This window comes from Gracilinanus agilis, chromosome 4, assembly GCF_016433145.1.
Source record: "Gracilinanus agilis isolate LMUSP501 chromosome 4, AgileGrace, whole genome shotgun sequence".
NCBI classification, from domain to species: Eukaryota; Metazoa; Chordata; class Mammalia; order Didelphimorphia; family Didelphidae; genus Gracilinanus; species Gracilinanus agilis.
Genome location: NC_058133.1, coordinates 246020270 through 246036936, shown reverse-complemented (window position 1 = coordinate 246036936; position 16667 = coordinate 246020270). Strand labels below are relative to the sequence as shown.

General features: G+C 35.9%; 1 protein-coding gene across 1 annotated transcript in view; it reads left to right on the top strand.

The window, feature by feature from the left end:
- The window catches only part of TRIM58 (tripartite motif containing 58), a 21345-nt gene extending 5064 nt beyond the window's left edge, over window positions 1–16281 (top strand). Inside the window, exons 2-6 of the mRNA XM_044674566.1 lie at window positions 4065–4160; window positions 5169–5399; window positions 11478–11500; window positions 11660–11760; window positions 15752–16281. Coding sequence (XP_044530501.1) covers window positions 4065–4160; window positions 5169–5399; window positions 11478–11500; window positions 11660–11760; window positions 15752–16281 — 981 coding nt within the window. The remainder of the gene's footprint in view (window positions 1–4064; window positions 4161–5168; window positions 5400–11477; window positions 11501–11659; window positions 11761–15751) is intronic.
- The last annotated feature ends 386 nt before the right edge of the window (window positions 16282–16667 follow it).

Sequence of the window (16667 nt, the reverse complement as noted above, 5' to 3'; positions counted from 1 at the left end):
ATTTTTCTAGGACTTCATTCACCTCTCTTACCTCTTTCTTATTTATTATTTGGTTTGATTTATCTAGATCTGAAAGAGGAATATTTAGATCTCCCATTAGTATGGTTTTACTATCTATTTCCTTCTTGAGATCTGACAGTTTCTCCTTTATGAATTTGGATGCTATGCCACTTGGTGCATATATATTGAGCAGTGTTATTTCCTCATTGTTTATACTGCCTTTAATCAAGATGTAATGACCTTCCCTGTCTTTTTTAATCATATCTATTTTTACTTTGGCTTTGTCAGAAATCATAATAGCCACTCTTGCCTTCTTTTTTTCATTTGATGCCCAAAAGATTTTGCTCAAGCCCTGAACCTTAAACTTGTGTATGTCCACCCGCCTCATATGTGTTTCTTGTAGACAACATATGGTAGGATTTTGGTTTCTAATCCACTCTGCTATTTGCTTCCGTTTTATGGGCGAGTTCATCCCATTCGAATTCAGAGTTATAATCATCAGTTCTGCATTTGCTGACATTTTCATATCCTCCCTTATTCCTATCCCCTTTTTCTTATACTGTTTCCTTTTAAACCAGTGGTTTGCTATTAAGCCACTATCCCTTATCCCCTCCCTTGATTAACTTCCCTTTCTACCCCCTCCCTTATTTCCCCTCCCTTTTTGTTTTTAAAGGCCTTATGAATTCCCTCCCCCTTCTTCTCCCCTCCCTTTTTTTTTTTAATTTTTATTTTTAAACCCTTAACTTCTGTGTATTGACTTATTGGTGGAAGAGTGGTAAGGGTAGGCAATGGGGGTTAAGTGACTTGCCCAGGGTCACACAGCTGGGAAGTGGCTGAGGCCGGATTTGAACCTAGGACCTCCCGTCTCTAGGCCTGGCTCTCAATCCACTGAGCTACCCAGCTGCCCCTCCCCTCCCTTTTTTTGACTTCCCCACTCCCCTGTTTCCCTTGGTTTATCCCTTCTGACTTTCTCAGAAGGGTTAGATAAGAGTTTTATGTCCCAATGGATAGTATAGCTACTCTTCCCTCTCCAGGTTGATTACACTGAGAGTAAGTTTTAAATATTACCTCTTAATGCTCTCTTCCTCTCCTTCTTATAATAGTATTTGTCCCCTCTCCTTCCCATGCCCTCTTTGTGTGTAATAGAGTATCCTATTTTTCTTATTCACTCAAGTTTCTCTTGGTGTCCCCTGCTATTCACCCCCTCTTTCCCACCCCCCATGTCATCTTAGATTATTTAGTGTTCCACCTTCACCCTGTGAATTATTCTTCTGATTACTATAATATTGAATACTATAATAGTGAATAGAGTTCACTACAGAGAATTATACATAACATTTCTCTACATAGGAATACAGATAATTAGATCTTACTAAAGCCCTTAAAAAGGCAAATTTAAAAATTATAAGTTTTCTTTCTTTCCCCTCTGTTTCTTATTTACCTTTTCATGTTTCTCTCGATTTTTGTGGTTGGATATCAAACTTTCCATTTAGCCCTGGTCTTTTCTGTGCAAATACTTGGAATTCTTCAATTTTTTTGAATGCCCATACTTTCCCCTGGAAATATATAGTCAATTTTGATGGGTAGTTGATCCGTGGTTGCAGACCCAGCTCTCTTGCCTTTCTGAATATCGTATTCCAGGCCTTACGGTCTTTTAGCATGGAGGCTGCCAGATCCTGTGTGATCCTGATTGGTATTCCTTGATATTTGAATTGTCTCTTTCTGGCTTCCTGTAAGATTTTTTCTTTTGCTTGAAAGCTCTTGAATTTGGCAATTATATTTCTGGCTGTTTTCTTATCTGGATGGAATGTAGTGGGTGTTCTATGAATCCTTTCAATGTCTATATTGCCCTCTTGTTGTAGGACTTCAGGGCAATTTTGCTGAATAATTTCTTTTAATACGGAGTCCAGGTTTCTATTAATTTCTGGTTTTTCTGGAAGACCAATTATTCTCAAATTGTCTCTTTTAGACCGGTTTTCTTGGTCTGTCACTCTCTCATTGAGATATTTCATATTTCCTTCTATTTTTTCAGTCTTTTGACTTTGTTTTATTTGTTCTTGTTGTCTTGAGAGATCATTAGCTTCTAATTGCTCAATTCTAGCGTTTAGGGACTGGTTTTCGGCTCTAAACTTTTCGTTTTCAGCTATGATCTTTTCAATCTGGTCATTTCTGGTGTTCAATTTGCCTATCAGTTCATTTGATTTCTGAGCCTCACTTTTCAATTGCACGATTCTACCTTTTAAACTGTTATTTTCTTGCCAGATCTCTTCCATCTTCCTCAGAATCTCAGTTTTGAACTCTTCCATAGCTTGTGACCCGTTTTCCTTGTTTGCTCGGTTGTCTGGATTTTCTCTGTGTAAAAGTTGTCAAGTATTAAAGACTTATTTTTCTTGTTGTTTATCTTTCTCTTCTGAACTTCCTGAGTCTGGGTAGCCATCATTAGCCCAGCAGCGTCTCAGCTTTATTCTCACGCTCGGGGTCTGTTGGCAGTCTTTTGGCTTCTGAGGTCTGAGTTCTGGTTTTTTCCAAGGTCAAGCCCCCTGGTGGACCCCCTTGCTTGATCCTCTGCAGGAGGTTCCTTTACATGTCTCAGGGAGCTGCTTCCACAGTCGTATACCCATCTACGCTGGTTCCCCACTCAGGGTTTCAGAGCTTTAGCTTGTGGCTGTGTCTGCCTCCACCCACGCCTCTGCCGCACCTGTGCTCTGCTCCCGCGCTCAGAGTTCGTGTGCTTTCTTTGGCTTTTTGTGGTCCCAAATCTTGCTGCTCTCAGGAACAGGCCCTGGAGCTGCCAATGACTCTATGGGTGCCCCAAACTTGCTCTATTTCTTTTTAGCTGGCTTCGGCATTATAGGTGGTGTGTGTGGAGGGGATGGGGGTGGGGTGGTTGCTCAGCCCACAATTTAGTGAGCTCACCCCTATATAGCATGGAAATGTCCCGATTCCACATACCTTCCACGCTGCACCCTGTTGTGGGGTTCCTCCATTCGTCTGGACTTATTTTTATGTTCCCTTGAGGAGCCTTGTATGTTTCGGTCAGGAGAGGTTAAGAGCTGCTTTTTACTCTGCGGCCATCTTAACCTGGAACCCAGAACCTTCCTTTTCTTTCTCTTTTTGATCAAGCGTCTTATGGAATAGTCTTCACTTTTAATATTTGATAAAAGGGATTACGAAAGAAACCAAAGTGGTGAAAGTTCCCTTAATTTCTGCTTTGGGATCTAGTTTCCTAGAAACTTACTGATTACTCCTTAAAGAGAATCTATAGATAAAGATCCAGTTGACTTTGGAACATATAAAATATGAGATAGAAGTGTTGAACCATGAAACCAATGTGGGAAAGAAAATAGTCATTTGGAAAGCGAGAGAGAAATTCTATGCATGAATCCATCTCAAAGAGTCTTTTTGAAGGTGTGAGCAAGAATTTTAATGTCCTGTGTTTCATTACAGAGATGATCATGGCAAATATATAGAGTAGTCAAGAATAAGAAGCAAATTCATTTTCCTTAAAGTTTGAAATTTATTTTGAAGCAAGTTCTGAGCAACTTCCCTGCTGTCCCCCATGAATGGAATACTCTCCCTCCTCATCTCCAACTCTGGATTCCCTGGCTTCCTTCAAATTCCAGCTATAATCCCATTTTCTAGAACAAGCCTTTCCCAATCTCTCTTAATTCTAATTCTAGTGCCATTTACTCTATTGAATGTTTCCTATCCTGTATAGAATTTGTGTGTACATAGATATTTGCAAATTGTCTCTCCTATCACATTGTAAGCTCAAGGTCAGAGACTATCTTTTGGCTTTACTTGTATTCCCAGCACTAAGAGCATTATTTGGCATAAAGTAGGGATTTGATACTTTCCTAAACAATTGATGCTTTCCCATACAGAAGATGTATTTGCTTATTTATGATTGACATATTTATGATTGGCATTCATGCACCCCTTTCAAGCCCTCCAGTATTCCTCAGAGGATTAAGGGTTATGCTTTGGAACCACTTCCTAACTTAGAGTTTCAACATGATCCCTGGACATTTCTAGGTGAACCACCAGCTGATTTTCTGCTACAGGTAAAAGTCCAATTGGCTTTGGAACATGTGAAACAGGAGATGGAAGAAGTGTTGAATCATGAAGCCAATGTGGGAAAGAAAATAGTCATTTGGAAGGTAAGAGAGAAATTCTACATTTGATTCCATCTCAGAGAATCTTTTTGAAAGTGTGAGCAGGAATTTTAAAGACCTATCAGGATGACATGATCTACAGTCAATCCATTTTAGAAGACAGAGAGTATTTCATTTAATATCTTTGTTTCCCATAGCCTGGCATAATACTTGGCACATGCTGAGTGTTTAATTAAAGCTGAGCTGTTGAATTTAATGTGATTCATCTTGGCGTAGTGAAAAGAGCAAGAATTTTGGAGTCAAAGAAACTGGGTTTAATCCTGCCCTTGCTACTTTTTTGCATAACACCAAGAAAGTCATTTAACTTCTTGGTGTTGGTTTCTTTATCAATAAAAATTAGGAGTTTGAAAAAGATGATCTCTGAAATCCCTTCCAGTCCAGAGTATGTGGTCTGATGAATATGAGGTCCAGAGAGATTAAATGACTTGTCCAATGTTACAGAGACACTAACTACCCAATCCAGAATCCTCCTCAAAAGAAGGTCATCATAAAATGCATGAATGCTGCTAAATGCCTGTTTCATCATAGTGAAAATATTTTTAATTTTGAATGTGAAAATATGAGCAGACGGGATAGCAAAAAGGCAGATTAGTCATTTTTTGGTCCCTTGGATATTTTATCCAATCACATGTGAATAATATTCAACTTTCTTTGCTTCTTAAAGATATCCATTCTTAATCTCCTCTTCACTTATCAATGATTTTAACTCAGAAAATTCTTGTCCTCATGCTAGAGTTTGTATTCTTCTTTTCTTGTTCTTTCATTACAAATTGAGAACATATGATAATTACACCTTGTTTCAAAAACTGAAATGATGCCATAAAATAGCCTTTTCTTACACAAATTGACAATGTCTAGCTCCTTTAATCTCTCCTCTCAATTAAGTTGGGCTCTTCTTTTTATCTGTGTAGTTCTATTTGGAGTACATCCATTATTGTTTATATCCACTAACGCACAGTAATTGCTTACCCTCTATCAATTTTGTCCCTACAGGAAAAGGTGGAGCTATGGAGACAGCGATTCATGTTGGAGTTTCAAAAACAGCGTGGATTTCTGGTTCAGGAGGAGCAACAGCAGCTGCGTAGACTTGAAGAAGAGAAGAGAGCAACTCTACAAAAACTGAAGGAGAGCAAAGCCAAACTAGCTCAGCAGAGCAGGACCCTAAGGAATTTAACTATGGATCTGGAAGAATGTAGTCAGTGCACAGCTTGGGATCTACAAGAGGTGAATCCTAGAAAGAGTTAGAGAGGAAAAGAGAAGAGAGAATCATGAATAATGAATCCTAGAGTTAAATGGGACAAAGAAATATCATATCATCTATTTCCTGTAAAGTGTTAGTTATATTTTACTCCCCCAAACTCATGAAAAAGTTGTAGTTCTTAAAATGCACACTTAAAAGACTGACCCTAGATCAATGAGTAAAATATATTGGGAGATTCTAAACATGGAAGGGATTTTCATTCAATAATTCTCTCATTTTCTAGTTGAAGAAATTGGGATCCAGAAGAAAAAAAAATATCTCATCTGGGGTCACTCAGTCAGTTAAGAGCAGAGCCAGGACTAGAAATCAGGCATACTGGCTACATGTTCAGTGACATTCCTACTATACTAAACTATCTATTAAAACATCATGCCCAGATAGCAATGATCTCCATTTTATATCAGATAAATACACTCTATCACAGGATCTCACTAACCATTCCTCTGTTAGCAGTCTTTGATCTAAGGAAATTCTTCTTCATGACTAGACTGTTTTGTTTTGTTTTCTTTTGTTTTATGCTATAACTTAAGCCTACTTTTTTTTTCCATACTGGTTTAGAATATTTTCAGTAGATACTTGTGTTGAGAGGCATAGAGAGAAGGCCATAGTTTCCAACTTCATGGAGCTTGTGATCTGGATGGGTAAATAAGATATGGAGCAAAGAAGAAATAGAAATGAAGTAATTACAGCAGAGGGCACAGTCCTAACTTAAAAGAACAAAGGGGAAGGGAACACGGGTCAGAGGTTATTTTCCAATCCACTATAAACATTCCTAAATCTCAATACTTGGCACATAATTAAGGGGTGATGGGCATGTCACCATGACAACACAATTAGTAGTAGCAGTGATATAATCTTAGGTAGACCAGTCTGTCACCATGATCTCACTAACCTCCCCCATTATTATGCCTGACAATTGATCTGCTTTGCACCAAAGAGCTGGCGTTGTTAGGAAACTTTAGCTACCATTAGCATGTGAGGATTATTTTCTATCTTTGTCTTCCTTGAACTATCTTTTGACCCTATTAACTAACCTCTTCTTTAGGCTTCAAAAATATCACTTTTTTTCTATTCTCCTAACTCTCCTACTATGTTATTCCTTGTCTGATTTAATATTTTCTTGCCCTCTTCTCAAAAACACTACTTTATATCTACGTTTCCCAAGATACTTTCATTGCCTGTCTTCTTTCTCTACACCTTCTACTTATTCATTCATAGGGTTTCAATAATCACCTTTGTGCAGATGAAGATTTCTCTTCCTTGTCTTTCCACCAATACCTTAAATTCCAGAAATTCATTAAAAATTCATTATCTTTCCTCTGAGATGTGAGAATCCTTTTTATTTCAATATTGCTAGTCATACATGTTTAACCTTGGGATTTCATTTCATACTTTATCAAGAAAATTGAGACTATGTGAGCACTCTTCTCTCCAATTCAAATCCTTTTTACTTCATCTCCTATTATTTCTTCATTTACTCTGATCCCTGAGAGAGAGGTAGTCCTTTTCCTTACCAATGCCTACTTCCACTTGTACTTTTCATCCCATCCCTACCCATAATCTCCAGGGCATTTGCACTCTTATCTATTTCTATTTTTTTTTCTTTATCCAATGCCACTCTCTCTCTGTTGCCTATAAACCACCTGATCTCATCCATTCCTTAAAACAAACAAACAAACAAACAAACAAACAAACAAACAAAAAACAACTTTCACTTGAACTTCTCAAACTATCATCCAATATCCAGTCTCCTAGGAGAGAAAAAAAAAAGCTTTCTAAATTCCTTGACTCTATTATCTTGTATCTCATTTACAACTCTTTGCAATCTGGCTTCTGACTACTACTTAATTGAAATAGCTTCCTCCAAGAGTAAAGGTGTTTATTTCTCTCAAAATAGGTTTTTGATATCTTTTGTTTTTATATCACCTAAATTCCTTCCAACATTGCCTTTTTAGTCTTTCCCAAAGAACCATCCCATATAACAAAAAATTATTTTGAAAAGAAAAAAATGCAAAAAGAATCAATATACAAAAAAACTGAAAATACATAACTGTGGGCAACTCTAAGAAAGATTAAAGATAGGTATTTTTATATCTCTCCTTTGAGGATAAATATTTTCTTTGTAATTTTGAAATATTAATTCTTTATTGTTTTGCAGAAATCATTTAATTGCTAAATCCAGTGGCATTTTCTTAAGCTTTGTTTTTCTTGATCTCTTTGAGATGTTTAACTCTGGTCATGATAAGCATTTTTCTTTCTTGGATTTTCATAACAGCAATGTTGGTCTCTACTATATATGTCTGACCACTGAAATTTTCTCAGTCTCTTTTTCTTGATAGTCATATGCATCCCAAGTTCATTTATGAGCATCCTTAATGATTCTGTCCTGAATTCTCTTCTATATATTATCTCACTAAATGAACTCATAGGTCCAATTATCATATCTGTGCAGAAGACTCCCAAATTTATATATCCACCTTTCTTCTAGGAGCAAACACAAAGTCAACTTCGGCTCCTCAGTTCTCATCTTCCATATTAAATTAGGGTATCATGTGTTATATACTCTACTTCTTGTACAAGAGATCCAAGCATCTCTTGTATCTTTCCCCTTTTGACTCAAACAGACACCTTATGAATTAATATTCTTATCACCTTTTCTGGACTATTTCAGTAGCCTCCTAATTGACCTACCTGCACACAGTCTCTCCTCTATCCAACTCATTGTCTATAGCTTCAAAATTGTTATTCTTTTTTAAAACTTTTTAACTTTTTGAATTTTTAAAAATTTATTTTTATTTTCTAATTAATTAATTAATTTAGAATATTTTTTGCATGGTTATATGATTCAAGTTCTTTCCCTCCCCCTCCTGGAGCTGACAAGCAATTCCACTGGGTTATATATGTATCATCAATTGGTATATGATTGGGGATTGTGACTTTAAATGATCACTCTTGTACAAAATTGTTATTATTAAAGGTCAGATCCAATCATATCACTCTTTTACTCAAGAAATTTTAGTGGCTTCTTATTGTCTGTAGGAAAAAATGCAAACTTTTGTTAGATATTTAATGCCTTTAACAATCTGATTTTAGACTAATTCTCCAGATGTATCACATACTATGCTTTCTTTTACAGTCTTTAATCTTGTCAAACAGGTTCACTTTCTGTTCTCCACATATAATGTTTTAATTCTTATCTCTCTGCCTTTGAACAAGCTTCCCCTAAATCTGGAATGTTTTCTCTCTTCACCTTTTTCTCTTTTAATCTCTAACTCAGGGCTCCCTCGAGAAGCATTTTCTGATGCCCTCAGTTGCTAGTGTTCTCACTTTCCAAAAAGACTACTTTTAATTTTCTTTGTCTCTATTTTGTATTTGATTATCTTTGTGTATATTGTCCCCAACGAGAATGTAAAAAAATTGAGGGCAAGAAATATTTCATTTTTACCATTTTATTCCAAGAACCTTATTGTATTCATGTTAAGGAAAAGCTTCTAGAGTTGAATTGAATGAATATGGAGAGATAAGTTTAATTCAAGTAAGAATATTAGAGAGACAAAGAAGAAACTGATCTCAAAGAAAATTTATTGAGAGAGATCACTTTTAGCTGACTGGAGAGTGTTAGTTTCCTCCTAAAAGAGGAAACCTGCCCACTGTCACAAGTCTTCTGTAGCCCCAAATAAGTCAGGGAGTCAGAAATCTTGAGATACTTTCTTTGCCTTTGGTCTTAGCATCACTGTAAAGCTGACCCACAAAACAACATTTTTGCTTTAGAAAGAGTTACTTAATGAAAGGCATGATTATATAAGCTAAAGTGGTATGCTTAGCTAAATAACATACCTATGTCATAAATTATTTCTGCTTAATGTAAATACAGTCTTTAGCAATGATATTAATTGCATTTGGCACAAAATCATTCCTATCAAGATTTAAATTGATACTTAGTGGTCAAAAATCAAGAATTCCAAAATGCCAAAAAAGCAAGAATTACTTCTGGTTAAACCAATTCACATAATTCTAGTTGCCTTCTCAACTCTGCCTCTTAGAAGTGATAAAATGTCTATTGACTTTTGTCACCTCCCTGATAATAGCAAACTTAATTCCAAAAGGATATCCTTGAATAAAAGTTCTATTGCCCATATTCATGTTAGAAAGCCCCTCCAACTTAATTCATTTGGGGACTACCTCTACTGACTGGCATGTTCTTTTGATATAATCAGAGAATATCAACTGTCAATCATAACATTAATAAAAATGGGAGGAGCAAATGTGAAAAAATAAAGGACACAGCTATAAGCTATCAGTTTTGAACTGATTTGAATATTTCAATGGAGAAACCCCATAAAAGGGGATTGTGTACATTTTAAAGACAAACTGACTTAAAAGCCCATAAAAGCCTATAAAAGACTCACAAAAAATGGCTTTAATAAATGAGTCAAGAGTAAATTTAGATTGAAGAAAGATCTTATAAATTAAATGTACTATTAGAGATTAACAGATGTCATAACATCTGTTCTTTCCTATGGCTTCAAAATTCAAAGAATCTGATAAAAGAACACTACATTAAGTCTGAAGACCTGAGTTTGGGATCTAGTTTTGACATATACTAGCTATGTGAACATTAGACCTGAGAAAAGACCCGAGTTAAGATATGTCTTCAGAAACTTACTACCTGTATGATCTTGGACAAGTTACTTAACCCTATTTTCTTCAGTTCCTCTGTAAAATGAAATGAAGAAGGAAACGGAAAACCACTCTAATATCTTTTCTAAGAAAACCCTAAATGAGGTCATGAAGAGTCAGAGGTGACTGAAAAACAACAAAGTTATGTGACTTATATGTGTGTATGTGCCTCGCTTTCTTCAGCTGTCAAATGGGGCTAATACTAGCATGTTTGTAAAATGGCATATGATATGACAGAGGGATTGAGCCTTGAAGGAAAGAAAAGATTTCAATGAGTAGAAATGTACTGAAAATGTAAGCCTGGGGGGTTTGACTATGTGAATCAATAGATTCAGGAGAGAACCGAATGGTGAAGTAGTTTATTCTACTTTCACCAAAATACAGAGTGTATGAAAAGTAGTGTCAAATGAGGTTAGAAAGTTGAATGAAAGGCTTTAAGTGCCAGGTTAGAGAATTTCCATTTAATTCACAAACCATGTAGACCCACTGAAATTGTTGAACAGAAAACTGGTATTATCTGATCTATGCATATTTATTAATAGCATGACCTAGGCAAGATCTCTGATGTTCCCTGATTAAATAGTTGTGTCCCTTAGGAAGCCTTTTTCTAAAGACCGCTTAATAGAAGCTGTTTTTACTGATCTAGAACCATAGCAATTTTGGGGCAGCTGGGTGGTTCAGTGGATTGAGAGTCAGGCCTAGAGACAGGAGGTCCTAGGTTCAAATCCGGCCTCAAACACTTCCCAGCTGTGTGACCCTGGGCAAGTCACTTCACCCCCATTGCCCACCCTTACCACTCTTCCACCTAGGAGTCAATACACAGAAGTTAAGGGTTTAAAATAAAATAAAATAAAATAGAACCATAGCAATTTGTCTGAACTTTTTTTTTAAACCCTTACCTTCCAACTTATAATCAATACTATGTATTCATTCTAAGGCAGAAGATCAGTGAGGGCTAGGCAATGGGGGGGGGGGGGGCGGTAAAGTGACTTGCCCAGGATCACACAGCTAGGAAGTGACTGAGGCCAGATTTGAACCTAGGATCTCCCAGCTCCAGGGCTGGATCAAGCCTCTGAGCTACCCAACTGTCCATGCATGAACTTTTGACTAGAGAAAGGCTAACCCTATACCAGTGTCGTGGAATTAGCTCACAGATCATGGAAAGCCAGGGGAGAATAAGAAATTGGACCATTTCTTGTATAAAAACATTTACAAAAAAAACTTTTTATAGCTTCCCTTGTTCCCATGCATCAGGTTCTCATTTTTCAAGAAATTTTGAAAACTATTTAGATATCTCTCTTTGCTGCAACACACTTGATGGGTTTTCCTCTCACTATCCTTTGTCTTCCTTTCCTCTCCAGAATATTAAAGACGTCTTGAGAAGGTAAGTCCATTTTCTACTTTTGTTCAGACTACATAAAGGTTAATTTTATATGGATATATCTGGAAAGATATAGCAAGAAGATAGGAGAGGGGATTGTACTGATCTGCAAAAAGTCAAATGAGTCTTGAGAAACTTTACTTTAAAAAAATTTTATTTTAGGAGTGAGAAGGTAACATTTCAGCAGCCAGAACTCATTTCAATGAACCTGAAGACAGTGTGTGTCGTCCCTGGAATGATGATGATGCTCAAGAGGTTCCAAGGTATATTATAGTTTGTACTTTGTGAGGGTAGATGGCCTTGGAATTTGAAATCATCCAAGTTTGCTTATCATTTGCATGGCATTTTGCATAGTCAAATCTCATATTGTAAAATTATTACACATTATTTAGAACTATAGAATATAATAAAAAAAAGACTTGTAATGGTACTAAGGATATACCAATGGGAACCCCAAAACTTTACAACAGGTAGAGAAAAAGAAAAAATAGCCAAATCAGTATGTTGTAGTGGAAATTATATTGGACTTGAGTCAGGAGACTGGTTCTGTGGAATAGCTATATTGCTAAATAACTATATAACTCTGGGCATTTCATCTGACTTTTAAAATATCTTATAACCTTTTTTATCTCATTTGGAAAATATGTGGCACAGATAAATGATCACTAAATGATCACTCTACCTCTACCTCTATAATTCTTTGTCTAATGATTGTTTGAATTATCCAAATGATATGTAAAAAGACATAATAATGGAAGTTCGTTGATTCAGAGATGAGAATAATCCTAGAAATCATCTAATCTAACTGCCTTGTATAAGGAAACTAAAACTAGGGTAGGATACATCTTGACTGATGTCATTTAGGTAGCGGCAGAGATCCCAAATATTCCAGTTTCCTCTGTTTACTGCTTTTTCACACAATCAAACAATTTGATGGTTGAAAGGAACCTCAATAACCATTTTGTACAGAAGTTATATGAAAAGAATAAAGACTATGGTATGCTCAATAATAATCTCACTTCTGCTTTAAAAACAGGAAGGGGAACCCACCACTTCTCTAAGCACTTGGAATAGCTCTAACTATCAATACATTTTTCATATCAAGTAACTCCAGCAGTTGCTCTTGCTGTTGTTCTCTGTGAACACACAGAATAAGTCTAATCCCTCTTCCACAAAAGACTCCATTCAGATACATAAGATAGCTGTCTTGTTATCCATAAACATATCTTCTCCAAGCTAAACATTAGTTCCTTCAACTGACCCTCATATAATATGGACTCAAGATCTTGTACCATTCTAGCTATACTCTTATGGATGCTACTCCAGGTCTGAGAATACAGTGGGACTATTAGCCTCACATTATTCCTAGAAGTTAGCAGTCCAAGTTTGCATTTGCATTTATGGCTCCCACACCACACTGATGGTTATATTGATTTTTTTACTCCATGAATAACCTCAGATCTTTTATAGAACATATCTATATAATACATATAATATATAACATATATATTATGGAATATATAGAATATATATTTATAGACTATAACCATAGAATATATGGATACCCATATTATATTCATGAAGTTGGTTTTATAGACTCATGGACCCCTTTTTCTAAGTTCATGGACCTCTAGACTCATTTAACTCATTGGAATTTCATCTACTTGGATTCAACTACTGATATACATTTGGATCCAAAGTTGCCTGTTCCTCCCAGATTTGTGTTAACTGTAAATTTGACAAGCATGTCGTTTATATGGCATTTACATTTGCTACACTGGCATTAAACTATTAACATCTACATTTTAAGTCCAGCCAATCAACAAGTTCTAAATCCATAAGAATATTTTGATAGTTAATCAAAAGCTTTATTAAAATCTAAAAAACCTATATCCTCAGCATCCTCATTATTAATTTAGGAATTCTCTCAAAAACAAAAATGAGGTTAGTTGGGCATGACTTGTTTTTAATTGACATTTTTAATTGGCATTACCATTTCCCTTTCTAGAAGTTTGCCAGCCATCTCATTAATGATGTGCTCTAGATTTTACCCAGGAATTGAAACTAAGTTCATAGACTTAGAATTTGCATGCTTTATTCTTTTTATTTCTTTGAAAACTGAAAGAACATTTACCCTTCCCAAAGCATGTGGTACCTCTCCCAGTTTTCAATTATGTGACAATGGCTGAGCAATAATATCTGTCCATTCTTTTAGCATTTGGAGTTGTGGTTCATCTGGGCCAGGTTACTTAAATTTGTCAAGAGCAACTAGATTATTTCTAATCATCTCCCTACTTTTATTGGATACAAATTCCCTGTTCATTTTCGTTCTGTCATTTCCAGTGTAATGGTCACTCTCCTTTAACAGGTGAATAGGAAAAGAGGAGAAAAAGGAATTAAAGGGGGCATAGATTAAAACAGATTCTAACTAAGGATATAAAAAATATTCATAGATCTTTGGGAAATGGCAAGGAATGGGAATCTGAGGGGTTGCCCATGAACTGGCGAATGACGAACAAATTATGGTATAAAAACATGGTAGAATGCTATCAAACTAAGAGAAATGGTGAAGATATTTTCAGAGAAACCTGAGAAAATAGATGAACTGATACAGAATGTGGTGAAAAAGAACCAGGAGGACAATTTATACAATGACAATAATATTATAAAAGCAAGAAAATCTGAAAGACTTAGAGACTGATCAGAGTAAGGACCACTCCCAATTCCAGATTACTAATGATGAAACATATTACCCATCTCCAGATAGTTACAAGACTTAAATTGCAGAACATGAAATATTCATGATAATATGCATATATTACATTCACATATGCATATGTTTTATTTGCATACACTTGAATATATGCATATATACCATGTGCATATGGTTATGTATATATATGCTTTTGCACACGTGTTGTTATATACATACATGTGCATATAGCAACACATACTCATATACATAACACTTTCAACATGGCCAGTGGGGACATCTGTTTTGCTTGACTATATGTGTTTGTAACACATATTGAACTTTTATTTTTATTTTATTCTCAACTTGGGAGAAGGGGAGAAGACAGATTTTCTTTACTGATTTAAAAATTTTAATTTAAAAATTAAACAGTTCTGACAGACCTGGCTGATTCAAATGAGTATGTAGTTGGATGGCCAGCTATATGTTTTTAGTGTTGCATAGGCACAAAAACTGATTGGTCAACTGATTCTTTTACTTTCCAACTAATTTTTCTGAAACTAGTGATGTACAGTCAAATAGCTGCAAGGTCTTCTAACAAGGCTTTGCCAAACAACAATAAACATTAGTTCCTAAAAAATAATAAGTCCAATGAGAACTTTCATTGTTGCTATGCAAATCAATGTGTGCTAGTTAAATAGTCTAATAGCAGGAACTCAACAGGATTTTTGTTGAATTGAAAGAACAACAACTTAAACAATGACAAGAATATTGCAAAAACAAACAAATTCAAAGGAATTGGGAACTCCAATCAGAACAATAATTGTGATTCTAGATGATTAATGACAGAACGTTACTTAACACTTAAACTTCTGAATATGAGATATGTGCTACATATGTATGTATGTATAATAATATGTATATACATTTAAATTACATTCATACATTTTTTCAAATTGTATTCAAGTAAGCAAAATATCTTACTATGATTATATATCCATTAGAAATTAGTATAATGGAGTACATTTTGAGAGATAAATTCAGTTTGTCACTTGATTAATAATAGTGTCATAGATTCCTCTTTGAAAGGGACCATTGAAGGTTAGATCAATCCCTCATTTTTGCAAATGAGGAAACTGAAGTTCAGACAGGTTTGTGGAAAAATTCTAAATTAGATGAGCTTTAATTAATTAAATTGTACTATACATTTTTAATCAGAAATATGAGCATAGAAGGGAATTAGAATATTTCCACAGCAACATGTAATTATTGATCATTAAAGGAACTGATCATTAAAGGGATAGGGTAAGGTAGAGAGGTCCATGGTAACATCCTGCCTTTGGGGGAGGGAAAAGGGTGACAATTAGGAATACAATAGGCAATAAATCCAGAATGTACCAAGTTACCTGTGAAGGAAACATTACCTTTTACACTTTCTCTTATATGATGAAAAAAGGAGAAATAAAAAGACTGATTTCTCTTGCCCCTGCATCCTGTAGTTTGATCCAGTCTATTCTGGGAGAAGGTATCTCAGCCTATTACTTCTATATTTTTCTCCACAGTTAATGTGAGGTTGGATCCTGCCACAGCTCACCCCAGCCTTCACCTTACTGAGGATCAACAAAGCATTTGGGATGGACATGTATGGCAGGAAGTTCCCAACAACTCAGAGAGATTTGACACATGGCCCTGTGTTCTGGGCATGGAGAGTTTCACTTCAGGAAAACATTACTGGATAGTGACGATGGAAGATAAGACAGAATGGGGATTGGGAGTTTGCCTGGATACAGCCTCACGAAAGGGCGAGACCACACCATCCCCTGAAAATGGAGTCTGGGCACTGTGGCTGCTGGAAGGGAATGACTACATGGTTCTTGCAACTCCATCAGTTCCACTCTTCCAAAGGAAACGGCCAAAAGGAATTGGAGTCTTCTTGGACTGTGAAGCTGGGGAAGTATCCTTTTACAACATCACAGAAGAAAACCACATCTACACATTCACCCACGTGTTATCTGGAATCATTAGACCCTATTTCTTCATTTGTGATTCAGCTCCTTTGACACTGACCCCAGAGATAGAAAGGAGGAATTAGGTTCTTTCCTCTTGTGAGTCCTTTTTTATATGTATATGTCATCCAAGAATGCCATTTAAATCATTATAGAGAAGAACTCTTTCACCCAAGACTTTTTTTAAATGGCAATAGAAGAAGAAAGCTAGATTCTAGTATTAAAGACTTCCTGAAATTAGAGAGTCTCTCCCCACTGAGGTTATGTGAAAGAGCACCTAAGCTAGCTTCATATTAAAATTTTCAACTCCCTAAATTTTTCCCACAAGAAAAGAAACATAAAATTGAAATTTTTAGATTGGGAAAGCACTTTGTTTGCCTTTATGAATGTAAGTGACTCACCTATGTGATAGAATTACTGATACTTTCTTTAAAAACATGTTGGCAGCTAAGTGGCTCAGTGGATTGAGCCC